The sequence below is a fragment of the Phoxinus phoxinus genome, assembly GCF_949152265.1.
Source record: "Phoxinus phoxinus genome assembly, chromosome: 5".
NCBI lineage: Eukaryota > Metazoa > Chordata > Actinopteri > Cypriniformes > Leuciscidae > Phoxinus > Phoxinus phoxinus.
In genome coordinates, this window is record NC_136880.1 from 20,811,125 (window position 1) to 20,838,931 (window position 27,807).

General features: G+C 37.7%; 1 protein-coding gene across 2 annotated transcripts in view; it reads right to left on the reverse strand.

Annotated features, from left to right (window-relative positions):
- Window positions 1-27,807, reverse strand: part of ptprfb (protein tyrosine phosphatase receptor type Fb) — a 129,058-nt gene that overhangs the window by 62,930 nt on the left and 38,321 nt on the right. For both annotated transcript variants that reach the window (XM_079611809.1, XM_079611808.1), the window contains exons 5-7: window positions 13,531-13,716; window positions 6,444-6,554; window positions 758-1,027 (exon numbers count right to left, since the gene is read on the reverse strand). In XM_079611809.1, coding sequence (XP_079467935.1) covers window positions 758-1,027; window positions 6,444-6,554; window positions 13,531-13,716 — 567 coding nt within the window. The remainder of the gene's footprint in view (window positions 1-757; window positions 1,028-6,443; window positions 6,555-13,530; window positions 13,717-27,807) is intronic.

A 27,807-nucleotide genomic window follows, 5' to 3' on the forward strand; every position in this document is an offset into this window, starting at 1 on the left:
AGACAGCGAGAGAAAGAAGAAAGGCCTGCATTCTGGTGATTCACAGAAAAGGCAGACCGTGCCGCCTCATCATTGTGTCTTTAAGATTTGTGGCTGGACTCCAGATAAATGTCCGTGACATTCTCCAAGTCCATATTGATTGGTGAAGTGCAAAGTGCAATCAATAGAGGCAGCCACGATGACGAGGAACGAAGTCTGGCAGGGCTCGGCGTTGTCTGGTGGGACCAGCCACACTGATACAGCTCCAGACATCTGGTCTGGGTAAACACATGCTCAGAATAATCTAAAGCCTTTCATTTTCTCAGAGCCCACAGTAAAAACGCGGGAAGTCCCTAAAGCTCAGTCAACAGAGAGCAAGTGTCCATGTTTTTTCTTTGTGTGCATTTGCCAGGCGTACCAAACAGCTGGTCAGAACCTTGGGGTTGCAGATAGAAAATAACTTTTTCTGTTCTCTGACAACCTATTAAGAGTCTTGGGTAAAATAACAGTGTCTATAGAATATTTAAACCTAAGAAAATCTACAAAATGGGCCTTATTTATGTTATTAATACACATTCTTGGTCTAAAGCCGAAAGTACACTTCCCTTGTCTTGCAAACAGTCCAAATTGACGTAAATTGACATAAAAAAAGATGCAAGAAGGAGCAGAACGTGGAAAATGAAGTGTACCTAGGCTATTCCTGCAAAAGATTCTTTGAAAAGAATCACTATTATTGTGTAGCTCACAAGTGGAGAGAGCGGTCATTCGAGGATCTTACCTTTGACAGAAACTTGTGCGGTTGCCTCAATCATGCCGAGGGATGAGATAGCTACGCATGTGTAGTTGGTCGACTGACGGATGTTGTTGAGCTCCAGGACATTGCGCCCCACGGGCATCTCCTCATCCTTGGTGAGCTCCACATCACCAGCCATCCATTTGACGTAGGGCATGGGGGCACCTACTGCCACACAGGTGAGGTTGACACTGCCCCCTGGCATAACCTCGTGATTGGTGGGTGGGATGGAGAAACGGGGCGGCACCCGTCGTACTGCCGGAACGAAGAAGAAAATGTGGTGTGAGATTTAGCATGTGCGATATTGTAGTACTTTTATGTCAACTTTTAATACAAAAACCATACACGGGGAAATCTATTGTGATTACTACATCTCTAGTGTAAATACTAGGACTATATCACTAACATGAACAAACTAACATGAAGTCGAGCTGACAGGTCAAACAAATTCCCTTCAAAGGCCGGGCTGCCACTTTTTCCATTTGTTAAAGCCTGAAGCTTAACAACTGGAGGCAGGAAGTCAATACTATGGCTCACACATATGTGCAGAAAGGGGCGATAAACCAATACGTGCCGGAGGAAAGGTGAAGAAGGCATCGTAATGGTATTTCTTAGAGTGAGACATTAAAATTCATGCCAAAGGGGAGCTTTATTGAATTGTGGATTTAAAAAAAAAAAAAAATCATCCTTGCTGAGGCATTGCAGGATGTAGAGTTTTCTCTGTCAGTTTATCGCCTGGTGGCACTGAGACCCTGGTCTGTTGTTGCTCGGTCCTGCCTGGATTCGGGAACCTGTCTGAGCCCTTGTGGGAGATGTATTGTTCGCAGGGCCCTCTCTTTGTGAGCCTCTGATATGCAGATAAACCTGACATTAAAAGAGGTTCCCATGGAGACGAAAAGGAGCCTGCTGACACTGTGCAGAGATGGGGAGGAGAGAAGTGAACTATCAATGTGGGGGCTGAACGGAATTCAAACCAGTCTTGACCTAAACGGACTCGAATGCATGAGGCTCTTGGTGTACGAGGAACAAATCCGCGAGGATCAGCATGAGAAAAACATCAACATTTTTAAAGGATATTCTTTTATCAATGCAAATACTAGAAATGCATTTCACTCTCTATAATGTAGTGCTCAGAATCAAAGATGGTGGTAGATACTAATCCTGAACTATTTACAAGCAGCACAAACTGGAGAGACTTTTCTCTCCTATTCTCTCAAAATAGGAGTATAAAACCACAGCACATTAAACAGACTCTTCCAATTTGTGTTAATGACCCGCTGCCTCATGTCTGTCTATGGAGAAATGGCATAGGCAATAATTGGTTTTTGCACAGGTCTTCCTGAAATTGGATTCTCGACTACGTTCTCTCATTTTATTTTCAGATAGACACTGCGACCAAGCTTGTTATTCTCCTCATTATGTTTGCATTGTAAAGGAAAAACGATAGACTCTTGAGCATTTTTTCTTTGAATTAGGCTATGTAAAATTCAAAGTACTTCAAGTCCGCTGTTGCAAAGAAATTTCAGTAGCAGTAGCATGTCTAAGAAATACAAATATTCACTTTATTGATTTCCCTGGAAGTCTGACAATAACTGTGGAAATGGACATACGGTGACGATGATTTGTAGGATAGGAATGGAAATTCGGTTTGGGTAATACAACAGAAGTGTATTACTATTAAAATGAACACTGATGATATTTATATTATAATGTTCCGGGTAACAGGGAGCAGGTTGGTTACAGGAGCCTTTATCATGAGTTAAACCATACATGCATTGTGGGATAAAATGGACACTCAAACCTGACAAAAAAAGAAAAATTAAATTAAATTATTAAAAATATAATTACAGGTGATTGTTTGTCGAATTTAACGGGGATGTTTAACATAGATTAAAACTAGTTTGGACTAATTAACAATGAATTGCTATCCCTTTTATTCCAGGCTCATGCAAGTCATCTGATACAACACATTCAGCCTGATAACACAGGTTTTATAGCAGGGCAGCATAGCAAAGGGAGTGGGATTGATAACAAGGGTCTCTGATTAAAGAGGGATCCAGATTGAGGTCTGCAAGAAGCGATTAAGAGTGAAAAGAACCAACCTCCTCGAGGGTCTAAGTGATGAGGTGAGAGTTTGACCAGGTGATATGAAGGAGATGAAATTGAAAGACAGAGACAAATGTGAGACAAGAGAACAGGGAAAAACACATTTGTATAATTTCATGGTGGTTAGAAAATGCAATGGAAAACTGAATAAAGACAAAGACACACACTTGAGTTAGATTTGTATATACTCCTCCATATCTCATTCTGTAGGTTGTTAAATGTTAAAGGTAAATACAGGCCTGTTTAAGCAATAACTTTGCTTGAACATAAATGTAAGCAATTGATCACTGCATGTGTGATATCTATAGGGAACACAATCACATTAATAAGGGTTAATTGGTAGACATTAATTTGAGGGACTATGTTTGTATATAGAAAGCGGTTGTCCATCTAGTTACGTAATAACTTTGCGTACCTATATTTAACACTCTAAAACAAAACTGAAAACCAGATTTTGCTGCAGTGTGAACATGGCTTAATTCCTCAATGTTACTCAATTTTGATTCACTACCATTTAAAAGTTTGGGTCAGTAATTGTTTTTTGTACTAAAATTAAAAGTATTCATTAAATTGACAAAAAATGACAGTTAAGACATTGATGAATTAAAAATATATATATTTAAAATAAGCCAATAAATGTTTCTTGAGCAAATAGAATGATTTCTCAAGGATCATGTGACTTAAGATTGGCAGCTGAAAATTCAATAATAATAAGAATATCAAGAATAAATTACATTTAATATATATATTCAAATAGAAAACAGTTATTTTAAATTGGAAATGTATTTCACAATATTACTGTTTTTACTGTATAAAATAAATGTAGGTAGCCATGGTGAGCATGACTCTTATTTCAAAAACATAAAAAATCTTACTGACACCAAACTTTTAAAATCTTTTCTATATGGAACAAATAATGCACGCGGACCAGTTTAATTGTGAGATCAAGTTTAAAATAAGAAATTAAGTCACATTATGATATAGTGACATATAAAGCCGTTTTTGTAAGATATAGTCAAAATGTACAATAAATTGTGCAATAGTGAGATTGAGGTGAATAGTCACCTTAGACATTTTTTTCAACTTTTTTTGCTTGTTTTTAACAGACTTCCAAAAGAACAGCATAGGATGACTGACATATTATTTTATACATATTATACAACATTTTCCTAACATATGTTGGAGGAGTAACTTTACTGCCAATTCTGACAATTCAGAATGATTGAACATTTTCTGACAGCTGTCTCTGTATGCATGTGCGCATACATAACCATATCTCCAGTGAGGCAGACAAGGCCACTGAGATCATCTAAAAGAGCCTTTGGTCATAATCTGCCACAAACTGACACATGAAAGATGATGATGTCAGTTAAAGGCTTGTTACGAATGCCAAGGTAAAACTACAATGACGTGCATTAGCGATATTAAAATTTACCTAACTTAAATATTGAACAAAGGTAAGTGGACCCATTCACACAAGATATAATAAACAGACAGACGGTTATGAAGTGTGCGCCCACTTCACTCTATTTGATTTGTTGTCAGTTTCAGGAGCAGAGGAAAGAGAGCAGACAGTGGTTGACGACTTTTCACTATGGAATAAGTGGCTGACAAATGAGCATTCACATATACAGCCAGTGTACATGACTGTGATTCTCCCAGGTTATATAGTCTTCTGTCAGACAGATGGACGGAGCGAGAGAATGAGAGAGAGAGAGAGAGAGAGAGAGAGAGAGAGAGAGAGAGAGAGAGAGAGAGAGTCATAGAGCATTCAGACAGCTCTTAGAAAAGTGCTGAGGACCAGGAAAAGGGAAGCAGCTATTGAATACATAGATCCACTGACAGGCTGGCAGTCTTAGACACCCAACTCATCTAGCGTGAGCAGATAAATGAGCGAGGACGGGCGGCTGAGGAATGGGAGCAGGATACTGTGCCGAACGCCCTTGAAGAGAAAAGCATGATTAGCCGTTTTACAGAGACGCTTTGAAAAACAAGCACCCACACCCAGTCTGTGATGGACAGATGGATAAAGGCGACCCATTATGCACCTGTCAACTCTGAGGAAGTTAGTTTTTGGTGTAGCTACAGAAGTTCCTGTTTTTGTTATTATTATTTTGTCGCTGTGCACGTTACGTTGCTTTGTAGTGAAATGTGAGGTCATGCAGACTGATTAACAAATTATAAATATTCATTTAACTCCATGGGGGATTTTTCAAAAAACTGTCAAGAACAAGTGTGGCTCTTATTTCACCCCAGAAAGAAAGAAAATTACATTTTGTATAAAGAAAAAAAAAGCTTATTAGGAATAGTAATGGGGGGGGGGGGGGGGGGGGGGAGGAGAATACTATTTCATCAATAAAAAGACGATATATAATTTAAATGCAATGTATTTATAAATAAAAGTATTTAATAAATGAAAAAGACAATATATATAATTTTAACAACAATTTTTGAGTAAAGTAAACATTTAATAAATAATTTAAAATATCACAAGACCATAAATTGTGCAATAATTTATAATTCACATAATATTTTCAGTATCTCTTCATTAAATTTCTGATTATAAATTAAGTAAAAATTACCACATTATTCGCAGTATTCTCCTATTAGATTCTAGAGAATAAATCTCAAAATGCAAAACATCTTTTACATGACAAAAAAAAAAAAACATTTGACGCATTTTGGCCATTTTATTTACACGATAGTGGTGTTTTGGGTGCCTGAAAACGCAAACTTTTGAAAATGGGTTTCAAAGTGCACGTTTTTTAAAACGATATCGTCTCTGTGTAAGCTACAACAACTTGTGAAAACGGTGATGTCATGCGCACGCGTAATAATGTTCCATTTAGTACATCGATGTCATGTAAACATACCCTTAATGTTCCTACAAACAGGCTTCCTTGTTATGCCAAACACAATTTAACCCCTTTATATTCGATGTGTTTAGACGGCACTCATAGCAACCTCGTGTGATTGAGTCGTACGATGACGTCTGCGGTTTAATCCCATTGTATATAACATTTTTGGCCGTTTGTTTGACAGGAAGCATGAGAAGGCTTAGTCTTCACTTCTTGCGTGACAATTACTGGGTGGCACCGTAACGTCACTAGCTGGAGGCCATACTGGCAGCCAGCCATAAGCTCCCTGTTATTACCTGCATGGAAAGAGCTGAAGGGGTTGACACTCATAACAACAGCACTCCCAGAGTTCTGTTTCACAGACAATGCCTCCACACCATTATACCTTTAAATCCACATATTAATACTGCAGGTGTCTTCCGTGGCACTAACCTTCGGTTAACCCTTTTTGTCTTTTCGCTCTCATAACAAATATGCATGTTTACCTGTGCTTCAGTTGCTATGAAAACAAAACAAAGTAAGGAATGTTTTTTTTTTTCAGCACAATTTTGTTCAACAAACTTTAGTTTATCCTGGCTCTGAAATGCCAGGCAAAGTTCAACACATGTGGAAGTCAAAACAAAATTGCAACATGGTCTAAACAAAGGTGTGAAGCATTGTTGAGGAAGTTGTTCTGATAGGGGCGGCACCTGGAGCGCGTCTCTTACCTCGCACGTAGAGATTGGCGGGGGCAGAGTAGCGCGTCCCGGCGCTGTTCATAGCTACACATTCGTACTTGCCCTGGTCTGATTCCTCGCTGTTTTCAATCTGCAGAGCTCCTGAAGAAAAAAAACAAGGGTAAAAGTCACCTCTTTGATTTACGAACACGATTATGAATCCCCTGACGCAACTTTCCCCAACAAACCACAAACTTTCACTGCAAACAATCAGTAAACACTCCCTGTTTAAATGTCAGACCTGTTCCACTGTGTATATAGTTTATTGGCCGAGAATGCTGCCTAAGACATGCATAAAGCTGATTTTGCAGGTTGAGGGAGTCTACAGCTTAACATATTTGCCTTTCACTGTCATTAGAAAAAGCTTTCGGGATATTAATGTCATTGACTCGGAGCCAATTACGCTACAGCACATGACTTTATTACTGCTGTGGCATATTTATACCAGAATAAAACATCAATAGCACACAAAACTACGCAGCCTGTCTGGTCACTACAGATAAAAACTGCTTCATAAGGTTACATGAGGACAATATTTAATTAGTCTTTTAACACATACATTGCTGGTCAAAACGTTGGAATAATTAAGATTTATTTGAATGTTTTTGAAAGAAGCCAAGGGTTATGCTCACCAAGGCTGTATTTATTTGATCAAACATACAGTAAAAACAGTAATATTGTGAAATATTACTATCATTTAGAATAACTTTTTTTTTGTGATGCAAAGCTGAATTTTCAGCATCATTACTGATCATTCAGAAATCATACTGACTGATTTACTGCTCAAGAAACCCTATTATGAACACAGCTCAGTTGTGTAATATTTTTGTGGAAACTGTGATATACTATCATTAAAAAAAGGAAATGAATATTTTATTCAGCAAGGATACATTAAATTGATCAAAAGTGTCAGTAAAGACATTTATAATGTTACATTATAATGTAAACATTTCTATTTCAAATAAATGTTGTTCTTATGGACTTAAATAAAAAAAAATAAAAAAATATTAAGCAGCAAAATGTTTTCAACATTGATAACCTTTAATAAAAATCCTATAAAATTATATTAAAAAAAAATGTTGTTTTGCCATGACAGAGAAACATTACATTTGAAAATATATTAAAATAGAAAACAGTTACTTTATATTGTAAAATAATATATTCAAAATATTACTGTTTTTACTGTATTTATAATGAAATAATGCAGCTTTGGTGAACCAAAGAGACTCAACAAAAACATTTAAATTCCATTTCAAACTTTTGACCAGCAGTGCATTTATTAATTTATTGAAGATATCACTTCAGTACACAAAAAGAGGCAAATCTCTCAATAATGTGAAAACATTTAGTGCAGCAGATACTTCATATCTACCCATTTTGACATGGGCAGGAACATCAAACGAAAAATCAATCCAGGTGTCCTAACCACAGATACGGTGTTTGCCTCGACAAGACTCTGCCAGGCTCTTAATCTAGCAGAAGCACACATATTTACTTCTAGCAGTGGTGTACCACCATAGCATAGGTTATCACCTGCTGTTTACCCCTGACTACTTCCCAGCATCCCAGTGCTGCAGGGAAGAAATAACATGCACCACTAACCTTGCCCAATCTCCAAGTTCAAGGAAAACTGATTGGTGGTGTTTCCTACACTGACAAGCAGCAAATTACTAATCAATTCGGAGATTGCTCAGCACTGATTGCCATCACCCCTCAGTCCTGACAACACATCTGATTGATGGTGCCATATTGTAAAGTAAAGGGACCACAATAAAGACAAATAATACAAAACCCCATCTAAATCAAAGGAGGAATGTGAAAATCACACTTTCATTCACAATTATGTGAATTTAATACACATTTTATTTTATTTTTTTATTTTAAAGCATGCCTTTAACATCTTTGACAGTTACAGACACACAACAATTATAATCTTTTTTAACCATCAATGCATTCAAAGTGTTCGGTATGACATGATACAGTATGTTAAAGGGAACCTATTATGGAATTTTGAAATGTACCTTTCATGTAGTGTGTAACATAGATCTAAGTGAACAAAAACATCCTGCAAAGTTTGAAATATGAAAGTGCACCGTATATAAAGTTATTGTCTTTCAAAAGTAAGAGTCGACTCTGAATCATTTTTATGAATCGTTAGAAGACCGAAGCTTTTTCTCTGACTAGATGGCGTCAACTTGTCAAGTTATTTGAATACGATACTCCCACTTATTGCGCTCCAAGGCCAGGGAAAACTTGAAAACATCATGGCGACGAGACACTGTGTTCTGAAGTGCGACTCAAAAGCAAACTTTTTTCATCTGCCCAAGGAGGAGCATTTGAAGACTAAGTGGCTACAATTCATATATACAACTATACCACAGAAGTATAGTCCGAGCCTTGTGCTTTGTTCGCGACATTTTGAAGACGATTGCTTTTTAAATGCAATCAAACTTGGATTCGCGAGCCGCTGATATTGAAGGAAGGTTCAGTTCCAAGTGTATTTGCATCAGCTTCCTCCTCCGTATCACAACCTGTAAGTGTTATTAATAATTGTTGCTTTTATGTTTTATGTAGCATGCTTAATTATAATTTTGTTTGTTGTGTAAGCACCGTTTAGCTACTAGGTCTTCAATGGCAATTGTATTGAGATGTGAATTAAGTGTTTGTCGTTGTTTTCGGAGTTGTCTTAAAGAATAGAGTAATACCTCGTAGTAACGTAACTACATTTGTTTTTTTGTAAAAACGTTTATGCATCGGGCTAATGCAAACAAAGACTGATTGTGCTTTTACAATATGAACTCTGGGCTATGCTCGCTAACATAACATTAAATTATTTCTTATTTTAATTTTTTTACTACAAACTATAAAGCAGTGGACTATAATCATTATTATAACACGATTTAATTGATAAAAGCATCATTGTACTCGGTGTTAAACAATAAGTATTATCTCTGTAAACACTGCTGGGTCATCTGACCAATCGCAGATTAGCGTCGCGCAAAGGAGGGGTTTGGAAAAATGAGTCGTTGAACGAATCATTTGGGAGTCGGTGAGCAAATCAGGTAAAAATAAATGCATATTATACGAAAACAAAAGTGTTTTTTGACATTGCATGCACGTTAAACTGTTGTTGGGGACTCCCTAAACAACATTAGGAACATTTTAAATGTCATAATAGGTGCCCTTTAAATGGATAGTTCACCCCAAAATAAAAATTCTGTCATTTTCTCGACCTAAATGATGACAGTTCTTTCATTTCTGGGAGAACTATCCCTTTATTTCAAACAGAGATGAAGTATGCCACACGGAAACATGCATTTTTGAAACGAATGAATACACTGAGGGACAAACTGTGTGTCTTGATGAGGACATGGAATTGTAATGAAGGGGATACATCTCCCTTATTGATAAAGGAGATACAAAACAATATGAGCTGAGTGAGGTGAATTGAACACAAAGACCTGTTGTTGTGAGCGAGATAAATTAAACATCAGGCCCACGAACACTGAGATTTCAGCCAGTAAAACTCAGCAACACTCGGGAACATAAGGCAGTGTCAGCTTATTTCTCCCCAAGCGAGCCAGACGTACTTCCTGATTCAAAACCTGAGGTGAGCTGCGTAACAAACAGACCTTTGTAATGCGCTGTACACTTTTCCTCTTCTTTTCCACTTTTTACAGTCAAACTCCAGGGGTCCTCAGACCACAGATATTGCTAACCGACTGAGTGAAGTAGGGTAATGGCGGATTTGTCAAGTACTCGCCTCTAGCAAGTGTGTTTCTGAAATCCATGTTTCATTCAGAACTGAGAGCGACTGTGTGATTGATCGAACGCTCCATCTTAACAATCAAGGCCGTGCCCTCATTTCCCATACATACTCATTTTAGCATAAGCAGTATGCAAATTCAATCATTTCAATTTCATCACAGCCCAACTGGAATGTCAGAGAGACACTCTGGAGATTCTAAAGACGGCCTTCAGTCTTAAAACCAAACTCATAGCGTAACTTTAATAAGACTCTGGCCTCAGAAAATATTCACAACAAATAACTAGCAAGAGTCCAATATCGCCCCCTCATCCAAAGTACAGTTCATCTAAAAATGAAAACTCTGTCATAATTGACTTACCCTCATGTCATTCCAATACCGTATGAATTTGGAACACAATTCTGTGGAACAGAAGAGAACATATTTTGAAGAATGTCCTGAATGAATTTCTATGCAGTAAAAAATAAATCTGGAAAGTTCCTATCCCCATTCATTTTTACTGCATGTAAAATGGCGACCAAGACATTCTTCAAAATCTAAAAATTTGTGTTCCACTGGTTTGGAGTGACATGAGGGTTTGTACATGATCACAGAATTTTCATGAATTATTCCTATAATATATCTAGGTAAGTGAACCGGCTCCAAAATAATGCACACCTTTTAGTAATAATACACTACTGTTCAAAAATTGGGGGTCAACAAGATGTCTTTAAGACAAGGCTGCATTTATTTGATCAAAAATCAAATATGTTTTAAATATTACAATTTAAAATAACTTATTTTCTATGTCTATGTTTTCTACTGTCTTCACGTGATCCTTCAGAAATCATTAATTTTAATATGCTGATTTGCTGCTCAAGAAACATTTCTTTTTAATATCAATGTTACCAGTTTTGCAGAATATTATTTGTGGAAACCTTGATTTTTTTTTTCAGGATTCTTTGATGAGTTGAAAATTCACGTGAACAACATTTATTTGAAATATAAATCTTCTGCAACATTACAAATGCTTTACTGTCACTTTTGATAAATTGAATGCATCCTTGATGAATAAAAGTATTAATGTCTTTCAAAAACAAAAACATCTCACTGATCCCAAACTTTTGAACAGTAGTCTATTTCTGTTAAATTGCTTAGACATAGACATCAGAACACAGACATGAATGCTGGGACAAAGTTTGAATATGTACTGAACAAGCAGGAAATGACAGTGGTGGTGATGAGACGGGTAATGGAGGAGACTTTCGTGAGACATATTCCAGCTGTCTTACCTCGTATCGGTGAACCCCCTAGGTGGAGTAAATTGAATGCAAACAAGATTGAAGAGAAGTGTTAGTAGACGAGAGAGATAGACAAAGAGAGATAAGGAAAACAAAAGGGAGGGAATCAAATGAAAGTAAGCTTAATTAAACAGAAAGGAATCAAGTTGAGCCAGACTACTGCTCTCCGAGGATTAGTTGAATGTTGGCTGTCTGGTGCAACAGAATTAGCTCGAAAAAAGAAAGAAAGAAAAAAAGATCCGAGGGAATATTTTTCTTTGTGGAAGAATTCTGAGATAGTTTAGGTGCCTGCCAAACCTGATGCTTTAAGAACAATTTGCAGAGCTTAGGGAAACAATCAAATCAATGTCTACTTTTGTTTTGGTTATTTTTGTTCACAGCATTGTTCAGGAAATCACAGACCATGGCAGGTTAAAGTGACAAGTTTGGTGTGAGAATAGCAGAAACAACTGGCAACAATTCTGTACACGTGAATTCAACATGAAATGTCCTTCGATAAATGAAAAATGGCATTTAATTACTTATTTAATAACTTGTGCTCACCATTAGCATTTTTACTAGCATTAGCTTTTAGAAAAGCCAAAGTCTTGCTTATTTCAACAGCAGCCTATAACAATACATAAATACATATTTGGCTATTGACAAACACAGTGGTGTGCAGTGGAATGATATGAATGGGAAAAACTGCAACACGCAATATGGTGGATCTAATAATGGAAGTCCCACCTTCTAAATAAAAGAGCCAATCGTCAGTTGGAAATGTCATCGTGTCACTGCACATCACTGTTAGACGCTCCGGTTCCCATTGAAACCTGAGATATGTTTTTTTTAAAGCTATTTGAGTGAGCATAAGAAACAACATAACGACAATGTCAAAATTTGCTGCTGATTTGATATGTTTTATTTAAATGTGACTTTGGCATGCAGCTTTTAAGACAAGCAGTTTGGCAACCAAGCAATGTGAGTTTGTATGCCATAAATATCTTTCTTGAGGTGTTACAAATATGGCCGACCAAGTGAACTAATTTTCCTTGAAAGGGACTTTACTATTGGTTAACACTGGTCAAACCAACTGCTTGTGCAGCCAGAAGAAGTCAGATGAAAAGCTATAAATCATTCACCTAAGAAAGAGTTCATTTTGATTTCATGTTGAGTTAAACTATCGGTCAAATCACAAGGTAAGGTTACTTCGTCATTACCATTGTCTATCAGAAAACACTTATCTATAAGTAAAAAAGCGTACATGTCATTCAACATTCTCCTGAGGAGTAAAACGTGCAGATAAGCCAGATAAGACTAGCTTTATTGTCATAATTTTATGTTAAGAATGTACTAAAGGGCCATAAAGCTTTGCGCCTCATGCCGTCCAGAGATAAGATCTTTGAGGAAGCAATGTTTTGATCTTAGGTGGAATGGTACATTTTGTTCAATTGACTTTTTGCAAGATAGAGGCATTCAGGATTCAAACTTTCAACTGTGTATTTGTAAGCTGTGTACTTAGACGCTGATGCTAGAAACTAGAGAACAAGCTCCACTGTGACTTGCCCTCTAAATGAGGTGGATTTAGTGGAGAAGGATAAACTCTGAGTCAGTCAGGAGCTATTAATCCAGCCTGGGCAAAGTCCTGTTCATCCGTCTGATCCTAGGTCAGACCTGAGCCGTCTATCCATTAGGAAGGTCTACAATGTAAAGAGAGCAGCTGATCCTCTCCGGGCCGCTCTCATATTCCCTTAAGGGGTGCCTACAATTACCCAGACCATTTGCATGTGGCTTAAGGCCCATTTGATGTTATGGCCACATCAATACATTTCTCCTTCAATGGTAAGCAAACACAAATTGGCAGACCAAAGGCCTGACTTTGCATAAAAAAGTGTTCTAGTTTTAATTAAGTGGCATTATTGCATATGCATTCATTAAACTGAAAAAACAAAACAAAAACAGAGCTGTGTCGATAGGCTGTCTATATTATACATTTAGTATATAAGTTCCTGCTCCTGTGATTGTAGGACTGAAGAAGTGTGTCATCCCAACCTGAACGAAGCTGTTTAATTCGCCCGTTGCTGTTGATGTCTACAGGTAGGAAGTCCTTGAACCAAGTGATCTCCGGGTCAGGGTTCCCACTGGCGGCACAGAGCATCGTGGTTGTTCTTGTTCGCTCCACCACTTTTAGCTGAGGGCCCATGTCTATGGTAGGGAAGCCATGAGGAATCTGGTTTTCTGCAGGAAGAAAAAGAAAAACAGGTCAAGTCAGGAGCCAAAAATCGAATGATTTACCAAAATAAGGATAATGATCTCAAAGATCCCTTGATTGCTATAAATCAAGGGTTAGAGATGCGAGCCAGACGTAATTGTCCTGCTAAAGAAAATCCAGGACTAGTCTCATTAGTGCACTGAATCAATTCACTTCCCAGAAAAAAGCCTTCCTTTGCATTAATAAGATCAAAGCATGGCGAGACTAATCCACAGGACGTTTGTGTACCGTTATTCTAACATGTAACACCATATGGACGCCAAGCTTTAAGTTTTAAGCTGCAAGCTTATGTTTTAATCTAAATCTTTGCAGGAGTTTGAGAAGAGGCGGAGCAAAAACAATGAGAAAAGAAAATGCTAATTCAGCTACAAATAAATCCAAACATTAAAAAGGATCAATACACTAGTTAAACTACTTGCAAGCCGGCACTATTTTGATATTCCCAATACTTTCTAGTTTTTACTAGAATAGCATTGGCATTTTTAAATCCAGCATGAAGACCTGAAGATGATATTATTTCTCTTCATTATTCACCATCTGATGTTATGAGTTATTTATTTATTTTTAAACAAAAAACAAACATTCATTGTTAGTTTATCATTATTGTCATCAAATCGACCGTAACTAATTATTTGTATTATTATTGCTCTCATAATTTATTATCTTTTTCTAACAACTTCAGACTTCTGTTGTTAAATGTGCTTTATAGATAAATTACTTTTATAGGTTACTTTAGGACAAGATCAAAGTTTGAAAATTTCCCCATCGACTTCCATTTTTATAATGTTCACAATTCAAAGTGTAAACAACAGCAATGTCATCATCAAAACGCTTGCATTCTCAATTGTCACTGGTCTTACTTCTTGCATTCATTTGAATAATGAATTGTGATTGCTCTATTTGTTCTTATTACATTTTAACCATCTTCAGCCGCCTCTACACTGCAAAAATGGTGACGTGTTGATACTGACGTGTTGATACTGACTGAAGTTGATATGTGCCACAGAAAGAAAACAAAACAAGTGACAACTGAAACATGCACCTGATGCGACATTTAATTTATGCAAAACCATAGTCTAAAACTGCTTACCTAATATTTAAACCTAACACACATCTTTTGCTGTCTTGCAAACACTGCTGTTTTCTTCTGGAAATGCAAATCTAGTTGGCAAATAATGCTTTGTCCTTCAATGGTTTGGAAAACACCCTTTCCACTCCGATACAGACCGAGACGCCTTTCACTAATTCTACACAAGGGAGTAACGGAGCAGATATCTCTAAGTATCAAACATTTACATAATTAACACAAATTATATGAATAATATGAAAATGAACACTAATTATATCAGAAGCCAGATAAGCAAGTGGGCAAGGCTGTAAACATACGGCTTCCAAGCACAGGAAAACATAAGCAATGCTATGGCACTGTTTACAATTAGTTTCCCCCCCCCCTCCCCCTCCCCCTCTCCCTCTCTCTTCTCAAACATTCACACAAATGTTTGGATGAAAGCCAATAATATTCACACTTGCAATAGGAACAACATTACTGCAACACCACACTCTCTTTGATGCCAGGGCAAGCCAAAAGGCAAGGCTGAATTATTCAGTTTGAGACAATCCTCTGCATGTGACAAACCTTCTAAGGCAGGGGTGCACAATCCTGTTCCTGTAGATCTACCTTCCTGAAAAAAGTTCAGCTCCAACCCTGATCCAACACAACAGAAGCAGCTAATTCAGATCTCCAGGAGCACTTGATAATTACAGACAGGTTTGTTGGATCAGGGTTGGATCTGAACTGGTAGGTAGATCTCCAGGAATTGGATTGGGCACCACTGCTCTAAGGTCTACAGAGCACCAGTCAACTGCGATTGATATTTTCTTCTTATTTAAGTTAGTTCAACGTTAAATCGTTGAGCATCAAGTAATGCTTCTCATGGAAGCTGAATTGAAAAGCTCTCACACAAGACTATGACTTCAGGACAATGTAAATCAGACGCATATCCACAGTGAGCAAACCTCAAAAGGGTTATTTCACAAATCACTAATCCCCTTATGAAAACATCGAAAAAGGGAATCATTTAGAAAGCGGAAAATGTTGCGTGGAATCCCAACTGGAGGGAACTTTTCAGTACAAGGTAACTTGGAATATGAGGCTGTTCAAGTTATGCCTCATTAAGAAGCAAAAACAGACAGATTTTTTTCTCCCAAGTCTGACCTTCAGAAACGGTTATATATCGAAGAGTACATTTTTGCCTTGGTGTGCTTGAGAGAGGTCAACTACCTGTACGAGTGTGGGCTGTATCACTATGCCAGTCCCTTTCTCTGAGCGGCTTCTGAATAAACAATTGAATAAATTTTCTTGAGAAGGAAAACACAAATAGTACCTACAGAGAGTAATATAGTCAGCATGCAAAAAAAGGTAATAGAGCGCACAAGAACATCTAAGAGAAAACCAACTGGGCTGTTTCCTCAGTGTGAGTGTGAAGATGTGCATTTTAGGTTCCCCTATCAGGTGTGCAAAAATAAGTAAATAAGTAAATAAAAAAATACAATCTCTCCTGGTGTTTCAGGTGACAAAGTGAAGAAAAAAAGTCATAATTGCGCTATATGTTCACATATACTTGTTAAAAGTGCACTTAGTAATTTTTTTTTTTTTTTGTGAAAGTCGTCTTAAAATTATACTGACACCTAGTGGTGTGGATGAAGAACCATGCATTATATTGCACTGCAGAAATTAGCTTTCAGTCATGATTTAATTATTTCATTCGCGAAAGAGTCCGAAAACAGGAAGGTTACTGAGATAAATGAGTATTCAGATGGCCATGTGACCACAACATGGCAGCCACTACATGGCGACCTTTTTTTAGGCTACTAATGTGTCTGGAGACTTCATCTTACATACATTGTAGTTCTTTTTAATTACTCATCACTACCCATAACTTTTTAATGAGGAAAAATGGCAGACTGCACCTTTAAATAGGCTTCTTAATATTTAGCTTCCTAGTAATGTTTATAATGTTGACAGAGTATAGTGAGTTTGGAAAAAAAAAGTAAATGGTATGTGAAGGTAAAAACAATGGAGAAAAGGATGGATTTATTCCACAAAAGAAAACAGAAGAAAAAAAACTGATTGTTACCCTTTCGCATTTTCTAAATAAAAGCTCCATTCTCCATCCTTGAAAGCACTTTTATCATTTACACCTCTTTACTATGCATGAGGATTTAAAAAAACAAGACTCAAAGCTCAGAAATTTGCTTTTAATACAAGTCTTGTGTGCTTGTATTGAGTCGAGCAAGGACTCCATCACTGAGATGAATAGGTAAGAAGGAAAAAAGTCTGCAAAATGTCCCGCTCTGTGCCGCATCATAGACGTGGGCGCCACAGCAGATGGCGGTTTGAATTTAAAAAGCCTGCCAACGCTAGTTTCATTGTTTCCCCGAAGCAGTTATGACAAGGTGCTTGGCTCCGATGGGGTGATACATTTGGTGGGTAATTGGGATGCCATCTTGTAAAGAGCAGAGGGAAACTTGAGAGTGGATGGAATGAGGAGGAAGGAAGAGGAACAGCTCTGCAAAAATGTTCCAGCAAATAGTCAATAGAGAGAAAGTGAACTTTAATGACAATGATGTCATGTGCTGAGACTCTCTGCTTGTGTTGCAGAGTTTTATTTCACCTTTGTCTGAGGGGTTACGCAACTGACTGAGGTCATGGTATACGAGAAGCAAAATTCCTGACAATTACAGACAAAGAGTACAGGCTCAAGTTTTTATGCAACGTCAACACCTTATTTGTCTCACGTTACTTTAAAAATGCAGTTAAGCCTACTGGCATTTCAAAGATAGTAGCTTGACTATGATTTACAGATTCATGACTACCAAAACCACGTCTAACCCTCTAAAGCATCATGTCCTACCTGTACACTTCTATTGTTCTTCGTTCATGAAGGGTTTATTCACATTAGATTGCAATTTTTTGGTTAACTTTCAAACAACTCAACTGTGTTTTCCAATGGATTTAACCCTATGTAGCACACAAACACAAAAACTACAGTAGGGTTAAAAAAATAAATGATCAGTTTCCACAAAAATATAATATACAAAAATATTTTTTACTGTTGTCAACATTGATAATAATAAGAAATGTTTCGAGCACCAAATCCAAATATATTCAAACAGAAAGTTATTTTAAACAGTTTTTACTGTATTTTTTCAATCTTATTGACTAAACTTTTGAACGAAAGTGTAGATACTTTGAGTTGAATGACTGTTGAAGGCATATTATGAAATTCTTTCTGCGGTGTATCAAAGCAATCACTAGGTCTTCTTTCTTTCTAAGTTTAAATATGTTTTCTAAGTTTAAAGTATGTTGTTTCCTAATTTTTTTTGCGGTTTACAGTATACTTCACAAAACCATTGTGGACAAGCATTTTTTTTTTATGTAGACAAAACTGTATATAACTTTATTATTAATTGGTTCTCTGCCATAACATACAAATAATCACTGGCGCACATCAACTGTTGTAGGTCCTTCCAACTCTTTTAAAGCTAATAGTTGAGTCCTTGTGACGACCTCCATAAACAAGTGCCGTAGTAACAATAGTACCTGTGATAGTACCCAATCAAATCTCCTTCCTGAATGGGAAATCTACTGTTGCCATCCACAGACCCAGAGCGGGTATTTAATGAGACCTTACCAGAGCGATAAGACCGTGCAGGCCCTTGCAGATGGCAATCTATTGTATTTTCTCCTCTGTTGTGGCACCAGGCCAGAAGCAGCCAAGCTTTATCGATGCATGTGACCACAAAAAGGGAGCTAACAGAGTAGCACACCACAAACCCATCTGTAATCAGTTTTGTGGAAAGAAAAGGAACATTGTTTTTTGAGAAGCAGTAAATTACGCTCACTGAGACTTATATTCAATGCTGTGAGCGATCAGATAACAGAAGAACAGATCGAGGCTCGAAAGTCTGATATTTACAAAACTTGAGTGCTGAAGAAAACCAACGAATGAAACTATTGGCGAACAATGGGAGAGAACTAACTCTGTATCATTACAAAAACAAAGCAACACTGCTGCCAAGAGAAATAACAATGGCTTTTCAGGTGGTTGGGAGTAAGTAGGACAAAATGTCCTGAAGGCAGAGAAATGGAACGGTGAACTCATCTATTGTGAACAACAAGCGCTGCCGTAAACATGGTTTAGATATGCATAGGCTGCATGTCCTCAATGCTGGGTCAGATCAGAGAGAGACATAATACACATTACAGTCGATCCGACATGAGGAGTAGTGTGGGGGGGGGGGGGGGGGGGGGTCACCGTGGGAGGATAAAGAGGGAAATGGAGGACAGGAGGGGTACATGCCAACCTCCTGCCAGCTCCAATTACCAGGGAGAATAGAGCATGGCATGTGGGGTGATGGGTCTAATCAGAACCCCGCTGAAGAGACAAGTCTCTGTCCTCAGACCCCACTGTGAAACAGCCCGAGTGCTCTCCACGTCCACGTCAGCCGGAGTTATTCTCACCCTACACAAACACGTCGCCACAGAAGAGGATGCTCAAATAGCGATGAAGCACCGTGGGGCACTCGCACCGAGAACAAGCCGTTCGTCAGAGACTGATCACGCATGTTTAGATCCAATCTCATGAGTCTGGTGTAATGTCCATGCTTTATGCTAACTGTATGCGTTTAAAGGGACAGTTCATCCTAAATGCCACATCTTTTGAAATAATATGATAGATTTAGGTGAGAAACAGAGTGAAAGCAATATCCGATTTGAAGAACAATTAGTTTATAAATTGAATTGTAGTTATTCGGATTATTTAATATTTCTTCACACTATACAAAATGGTTCTTTGAAAAACTGTTCCATGAAAGGTTTTTTTGGGGAACCCAAAATGGTTCTTAAATGGCATCGCTGCAAATACCCACTTTTGGAACCAGTGTAAAAGAAAGACATTTTTGACTGAAATATTCCTTTAAGCATCTCGTCTCAACTGTTATAGAAGAACAAAGTTCCACAAACATATTTTGGACAGCATATCTCTCAAGTTATGGACTGAATTTCGCTCAAGTAAGGGGACGTCTAAACTAATAGCTTGTTTAAAAACAATGTAGTATCCCTGTAAAAGTCTCAACAGTTCTTGGGAAACAAATGTCCTTGTAATTTCCAGAAAGGTGTGTATGAGAATGATGGATGACGACAATTAAAGGGGACATCTCCTTTGATGGAGGGAGCAGAAGGGTTTCCGTAGTGATATATGACAACAAAACACCATCCATTTTACTACATCTTTTAATTTCCAGAGATCATTTCAAGTCCAGGGTTGTCATCCTCTGGAGAAAACAGGTTTTTACATTATCCAGCTCGCCAAAAAATCTGCTTCATTGGCTCATCACTGAATACATATATACAACAAATTAGACAGATGTGTTGTCCGTTAAGAATGCAAGCACAATGCTTAGCAAATCAATCTAGAAATAGCTTACTTGTAGTTGTAAAAAGTAAAATTTACTTGATATTTCTTTCGCAAGTTTTTGCATGCATATCGAATTAAGTTAACTCTACTTAACCAAGTTAAGTAATATTAACAAAGAATAAGTAACTTTAACTTGGCCAGTAAAAGATTGAGTACTTTCTACTTGAAAAGTTGAAGTTTCCTTCACAATACCTTTTACTCAAACGATATAACACTGAATTTAATGTTAATGCCTTACTTAGAAACATCTAAGTTCATAATACAATAGATAGTGTGTAGACATGAACACAGAGACCTCGATACCTGATACACAATACACAATGATGGTAACATTTGAATGTGTCATTTTGAGTAGAAAACGAACTTCAAATGTGACAAAATGGCAAGTTACTAAACCTAACAACAAAATCAATAATAAAACAGTGCAGCTGGAAAAAAGTTATCATTAATTCATTATTAAACCCCAGTGCATGACGGTAACACCAGTATCAGACAAGCTGGATCATTTTACTTTGTTTTATAAGGTTGATATTTATGCTTTAATTTCTACAAGCTTGAATTACGTACTAATATAGAATTTACTTTTTTTATTTTTTTATTCTTGTAGGCCTATAACTTTTTCATACAGAAATTACATTAGTTTTTTTCCTGTAGTATTTACTTCACCACAGAATCATTTTTATCAGTGTACTTCATCAAAAAAAAATCATACTCTCAATGTAGCCTCTTAATACTTACAAATAACATACATTCTAGAGATTTAAAGCAATTACGAATGAAAGACGACAGGCACTGTATCCAAACAATACACCATTCATTCATGAAAGATGACATCAGTGTAAGGTGATATCAGTGACAGCCTAGATATCAGACAGCACAGAACGCTGCTTTGCCTGCAGGCTGATGTAGGAGATAACTTTTACATGCTATTATATTTGCATTTTTGGAGCCAAGACTGAGTGCTTCTAAAATGAAGCCAGAAAGTCAAAACATTAAGCCGTTTAGAAAAGAGCACCAATATATGTTACATAATTCTAAGAGAGTGAGATAAAAAAAGTACACAAATGTACATTTATAAAGATTTCGATTCTAAATATATGCTATGTATCTACGTATCGGAGAATTCTGATAAAAAGGTATCATGGTTTCATTTAATATAAATAAGCAGCACAATAACAACAGGAAATATTTCTTAAGCATAAAATCATCATATTAGAATGATTTCTGAAGAATCATGTGACACTGAAGACTGGAGTAATGATGCTGAAAATTCAGCTTTGCGGTCACAGTATATATATATATATTTTTTTTTTTTTTTAAGTATATTTAACAGAAACAATAGTAAACAGCTATTGTAAATTGTAATAGTTCACAATATTACCTTCACTGTATTTTTAATAAAATAAATGCAGCCTTGGCAAGCATAAGAGACTTTCCAAAACATTAAAATAAAAAATCTTATCAACCGCAAACTTTTGAATGGTATTTCAATCATGACAACTCTCAAAATACTTTGAGCTATTTAGCTAGTTTTAGGCATTTAGCATGACAATGATAATGTATTTGGTCTTGGTGGACGAGATCTGCTACGCTGCTGCTACATAAAAATACTCATACTGCACTCATAAATCCGGTAGGAGATCTAGGCAGGTGGAGCTGGGGGAGGTGGAAGGTTTCAGAGGAACTCTGATAACAAGCTGCAGGACTAGCCTACAGCAAACACTGTACCAGATCATTTAGATATACTGCACAAGCAATCTCATTGGCTGTAGGATCAGCAGAGGCCAAACAGCTATTAGTCTGCGCCCTCTAGAGTTTCGTGACTGAACTAGATTTATAATGTACTGTAGGCTATATAATGCATCTAATTAAAAATACGTTACTTGAAAGAGCTCATCACAATGCATTATGGGACTGACTCTACTACCTTGTGGAGCAGCTTTGGCTTTGGGAATGTGCTTATGTAAATGTCTAGACAGGCAGTTGTTTTTAGAAACAGTTTCAGTGTACAACAATTTTGTAGTCGAGATGGGTTTCAAGAAGGTTAGATCTCCTGGTTCAATTTAATTATGAACACTGCTAGGACTTCTTGAGGATCAAAATAAAGGCAGAAAACAGACCAAGTAAAATCAATAGTTGCCCGGAACATCCTCACCTTTAAATGGTATAATTGGCCGTGCATATCTGCAACTTCACAGACACATGTAGTAAATAACAAAGCAGCATGTGTAAAGGTGAACCGCACCCTAGGAGTGTCGGAGTCCCGTCTGCAATATTTCAGCAGCGTGCTGTTTATCTAAGTCAGTGGCGAGGAAAGAGGTGTAATGCATGCCATGACCTTTGAAATAATACACTTTTTCTTGCTGGCCAGAATATTCAGGCTGACTTCCTTCCAACAGTCACTTAATCAATGTTGGCCAGGTGCGACGTTGGTCGCTCTCTCCCTCCTCTATCCGCATGAGTCTGTCTTTCTGGTTTTTCCTCTCTCCGTCTCGCCCTCCTTCCTGTGTGTCCTCCAGTTTCTTGTGTCTCGGAGTGATCTACAGCTCTGCCACAGACACGTAGCTGTTATTTATGCTACAGCACACTGGTTTGTACATAACAGCAGCACATGTGTGACCCATTACCACAACCGAAGGGTGATCTGCTCACTCCACTCAAGCGCAACGGCCCGAGTCACCTTGAGCCGTGACAGCCGTGTGGAAATCACACGATCTGCTATCTGTTATAGAGCACCTTATTTAGATGTAGAGAGCTTGAACGGAACCAACATCCTGGTCAAGTAGAGGCCATCAGGAAAAACAAGTGTTTTTATGTTCAGTGTTTTATCAAAAAATATTTTATAATATTAATGAATCAATATAATTGCAAATAAAGTAATAAAATAAAAAGCATCTCTAATTATAATAAACTATAAACATTAAGAAAATATAAAAATGTCCTCTTTAAAACATGAAAAAACTTGATCCCCTAAAACAAAGCAGCGCTGACACATTCAAACACCCGTTTAGTTTAACCACTTCCCAAAGAGTTTGCTTTATAGTATAGGCTGAAAGTTACTGAGAACAGTGTAACATGAAAATGAAGCCCCCTTGGGTCTGTTCATGTGACAGCCTTTACTTATTCTTTCAGTTATGCTGACAGAACAACACAGATCAAACACACACACCTCTCTATTACCGCATCTTCTCTCCAGGCTCTGACGCTGAGATAATCAAACTAAAGATAAAACTGACTGTATAGCTGCCACGCCTACCAGACTTTTGACAGACCAACAATCTCACGACCCCAAACGCTGCGGAGAACCACAGAATTTGAATGCACATCACTCAAAGCCTTTGAATGTCCCATGCTGTTTGCATTTTTGTTTGTTCTTCCACCAGTTGCATCCTTGAATACATTTTGCTTAAGTAAAAGATTACATTTGAATATGTTTGGTTCATTTGCAAATGTTCCCAGATACCAGTAAAATGAAACTGTAGATGGCGCAGGCTGATAGGCAGGCAGGTAGCGATCGCATCGTCATACATACTGAAGCGCAGCTGATTGGTTGCTGTTGCTTCAGCGGCCAATTAGCTGCGGCTCAACGATCAAATACCGGTAGTGCCACTATCTTTTTGCATAAAGATGACAGTTAGTGAATTTACCTAATAATTTTTATTTTTATTTTTTATGATTAGGCAGTAAATTACTTTAAATGGAAATTTCTGCGACAGACACGCCGAAAGGGCTTGCAAACCCTAGCTGTTTGTTGACTATACGACGCAGCCTCTTATATTTGATTGCCTAATCAGAGAATTTCACATATTTTTACTCTCACGTTCACCTCACCTGTTCACCGGACTACATTATTCTACTTATTTTGCCTTTGAAACTGAAAGACTATGATCCTTTCACCCTGAAGCTACATTGACCAGGCTGTCGGACATACGACGACTCAAAGTGTGAACTGCTCCAATTACGCGGCCTAGTGAGCATGGCTGTCAGAGCCACAGGGCTGCTTATTCACAATTACTAGAGCCACTCAACAGCACTACAGACAATCACAACACTAGAGATTTAAAGCCTGTAGCTGTGTCCGAAACTGCTCACTCGTTCACTCATTCAATAATCCCTATATAGTGTATGGCATTTGAGTGCACTATACATGCAATGAGACGAAAACAACGAAATGAAGAGAATAAATTCGGACGCTGACGTATGTCGGTTTCTTACATGTCACTTACTTTATAAAATAATATTAATAACAATAACAATCATAATGACTTTATTTTGTAATTACATACAGTATTACCTCCGTGTCAGCTTTGTAGTTTCATCGATTGTATAATTGGTTTATCATGCATAATATGTGTATAATCAGTTAGAAATTGTTAGAAACGCTCACGCTCACAGATGACGTGGTCGTTGAGCGCCCGTTATGAAACTGCTACATTTGAATGAATACTCTACCTACAGATGATTAACTAATATTTTTTAAATCATCCACCGAATTATCATCTCTTCCTTACAGTTTAATGAGTTACCAAAAATAGCACACATTATTTAAACACCTGGATGTTAGTAAAACAATGCCAAAATCATATATTTTAATAATAAAACAAAAACTATATAATTTACCTCATTCACATTATTTCATTTCGTTTTAAAATGCATATAATATTGTCTCTGTTTTATTCAAGTAATGATTAATTAAAAAAGCTAGAAACACCCCTCCCCCCCCCCTAAAACGATCATGAAATAAATAATAAAGCAAAAATAAGAAAGTTGCAAAGTAATCTGGTTTAAACTCGCTTCTTCACGCACTTTCACGCGTGCTCAGTCCTCTCTGCATTGTATTTTGAGAAATAGTGCTTCAGCACGTGCACATCCAATGTACACTCAAATTCAGAGAGGATAGTCGGTATAAAGTAGTCAAACGAATGTAGGGAATGATGTCGTTCACTCAGAATTCGGACACCACTACAAAAGGGCCAACACCCGATATAGTGCACTATAATATAGTGGATAGGGAGCGGTTTCGGACACATCTCCTGTCACACGTCCGAGTTCACTTCCTCTGAACCAAACTGGACTGGAAGAGCTCACTATATGGACAACGGTCGTAAACACATCTGCTGTAGTGAATCGCTAGTGATTCCAATGAGATCTGGCAGCTACAAACATGTTCTGTCAGGATTAATTACTGATGTTAGTCATAATTAAGGAAAACAGCCTTTAATGTTGATTGTGCATCAAGCCGCAGGTTAAAGCTGCAACTCAAACTAGTCTTTATTCAAAATCCAGTAATTTAAGTTAAGCCGCAAAGCCCTTGATAATGCATCAGGGATGCCGATACAGACTCCAGGTGAGTGAATCCACCCAGCCATATTGCACGAGTCCTTGGGAGAGGCCGCGCTCGACAGACGCAGTTTGTATCTGTCAAACGCTCATGATCTACAGCGCTGGGCTTCAAGCCAGCAGATGGTGGGAGAAATTAAACTCGTGACACGGACCGTTGACTGAAGCCAGGGAAGCAGTTGGAGACCACACCTGTAGAGCAGAGGGGATCTGTGTGTGTTGCGTGAGAGCGCTTCCCCGGAATGTGCATAAGCAAATGATGCCCTTCCAGGTAAACTGAAAAGGTTTCATTCAGGAAAATGACCTGAACTGTCATTCAAGTCAAGGAAAAAATGTCAAAAGCTTGTTGTAATTAAACACACTGTCGATGTCAAATGGTGTCAGTAAATGGTGGACGGTTCTGATCCAAAGTGGTCTTTGCCTGTACTTGACTAACTGGAAAAAACACACATTTATATCTAGTATCGTGAGAGAATGGACCCAATCTTCACCAGGGCAGGCTTCTTAAAAATCCAAATAAATAAATACCAGAAACAATTGATTTTCATGACATTTCGTTCCGTTAAAAATTAGCATTTTTCCACCAATACGGACAAACATTGGAATAAAATCAGAGCCTCCTAAAAACAATCAACATGTATTTTATTTTCTCTCTGCAGTGAATCAACTTTCAAGAGTGTGATTCATTGTTTCTCATGAATACTTTGCAGTGGAAAAACTCCTTTCTAGCCCTCCCACATATGCACAACACATGAAATGTTCTCAAACAGTGAACTGGTAAATGTATAAAGATTTAAGAGAGATAAAGACAGCAAAGCTGTTGGATGCAATAAATGTGAACAAGTAATAACCTGTTTTTCCAAAGAATTGTCAAATATAATCTGATTTGGTAGGAACTAACCAGTTCTGTAGTCTGAAATCTGAGAGCAAACAGGTAACTGAGGGTAGTGCATGCATATGAATTGTTTTCCACTAAAAAAAAAATACAAAAAGAATTGTTAATGGAATTTGAATCAGCACTAGAATCATTACGATTCCCAAACATGGAGTTTTCTCCAAATTGCTAATTCAATAATAATTCACTGGCAGTCCGAGTAATGTTTACTAATTACACTGTTAAATATGAGAAAGACAAGAACTCCAGGAGCGCGTACCAGTAGAGCTCTTGAAAAGGATATCTAATGAGGAAACCGCATCTTCAAATGTACAGAAATATTCCACTGATCCATCATTTAAAAGAATTCCCGTGGGTTCAGAGGACGATGGGAGTCTTTCCAATTCCTCACTATGTGATGCATGAAAGCATGCACGTCATCACGTCAGTCTGGCACAAGACAAGAGCACAAGACGAGGAAGCCAAAAATGAGAGAGGAACTCTTTTTACCATTCGGGAGGGGTGGTAGGAAAAAAGATCTTAGGCATATTCACACAGAATTACACCTTCTGATTGCGATTTAGCGGATGGTTGGAGTGAAAATCATTAAACCGAACAACGCAAAAGGCACATGTAACAAACTGCTCTGCATTTAGTCTTCACTGCAGTCTTTGAGTGTCAGTAATGTCAAATGTCTCTGCTGTAGAGAAATGAGGAGCACAAATGGGGTGCAGCTAGACGAAGTCATTATGAAATCACACAGAGGCCCATGTTGGCATCCGCACAATGTGATTACAAGAGAGGCATGGCAAATTTTTATTCAACAGACAACAGCTGTGAGCAAATAACGCCCACAACATTGGTGGAAGTCCAGCCTGGAAGTTGAAATGAAACCTGCTAGTATTCCACAGATTCGTCGTGTAGTCTATACGGCGACGAGCGAGCCCTGAAGGCATGTTAGGATGCATCAGTGGCCCTCAGAGGAAAAGAGCGTTCACGCTTCTAGAGCAACCAAACTAATCATAATCACAGAAGGAATGCTCTTGCCATCTGTTTAAATTCAGATCAATTATGTTAAGTTCACAATAATTATTTAGCAATATGATTCAAGTGGCTAATTAGACAGGATGATGCAGTGACACACATATTCCTAAGCTGTGTTTGACCAGCTAAACTCAGGTGGGAGTGATTCATGTGGCTTAAACAAGTTCTAGCACATTAACAAAAGTCTGTAAACCAGGTCACTCAACTTCAAGAAGTTTATCTCGATTAAGCACATAATTGCTGGTTGTTTGAGCAATAAAGTCAATTTTCTGCCACCTTGCAACGTTCAACCAAACCAGACCAAATGAACCGAATCAAAC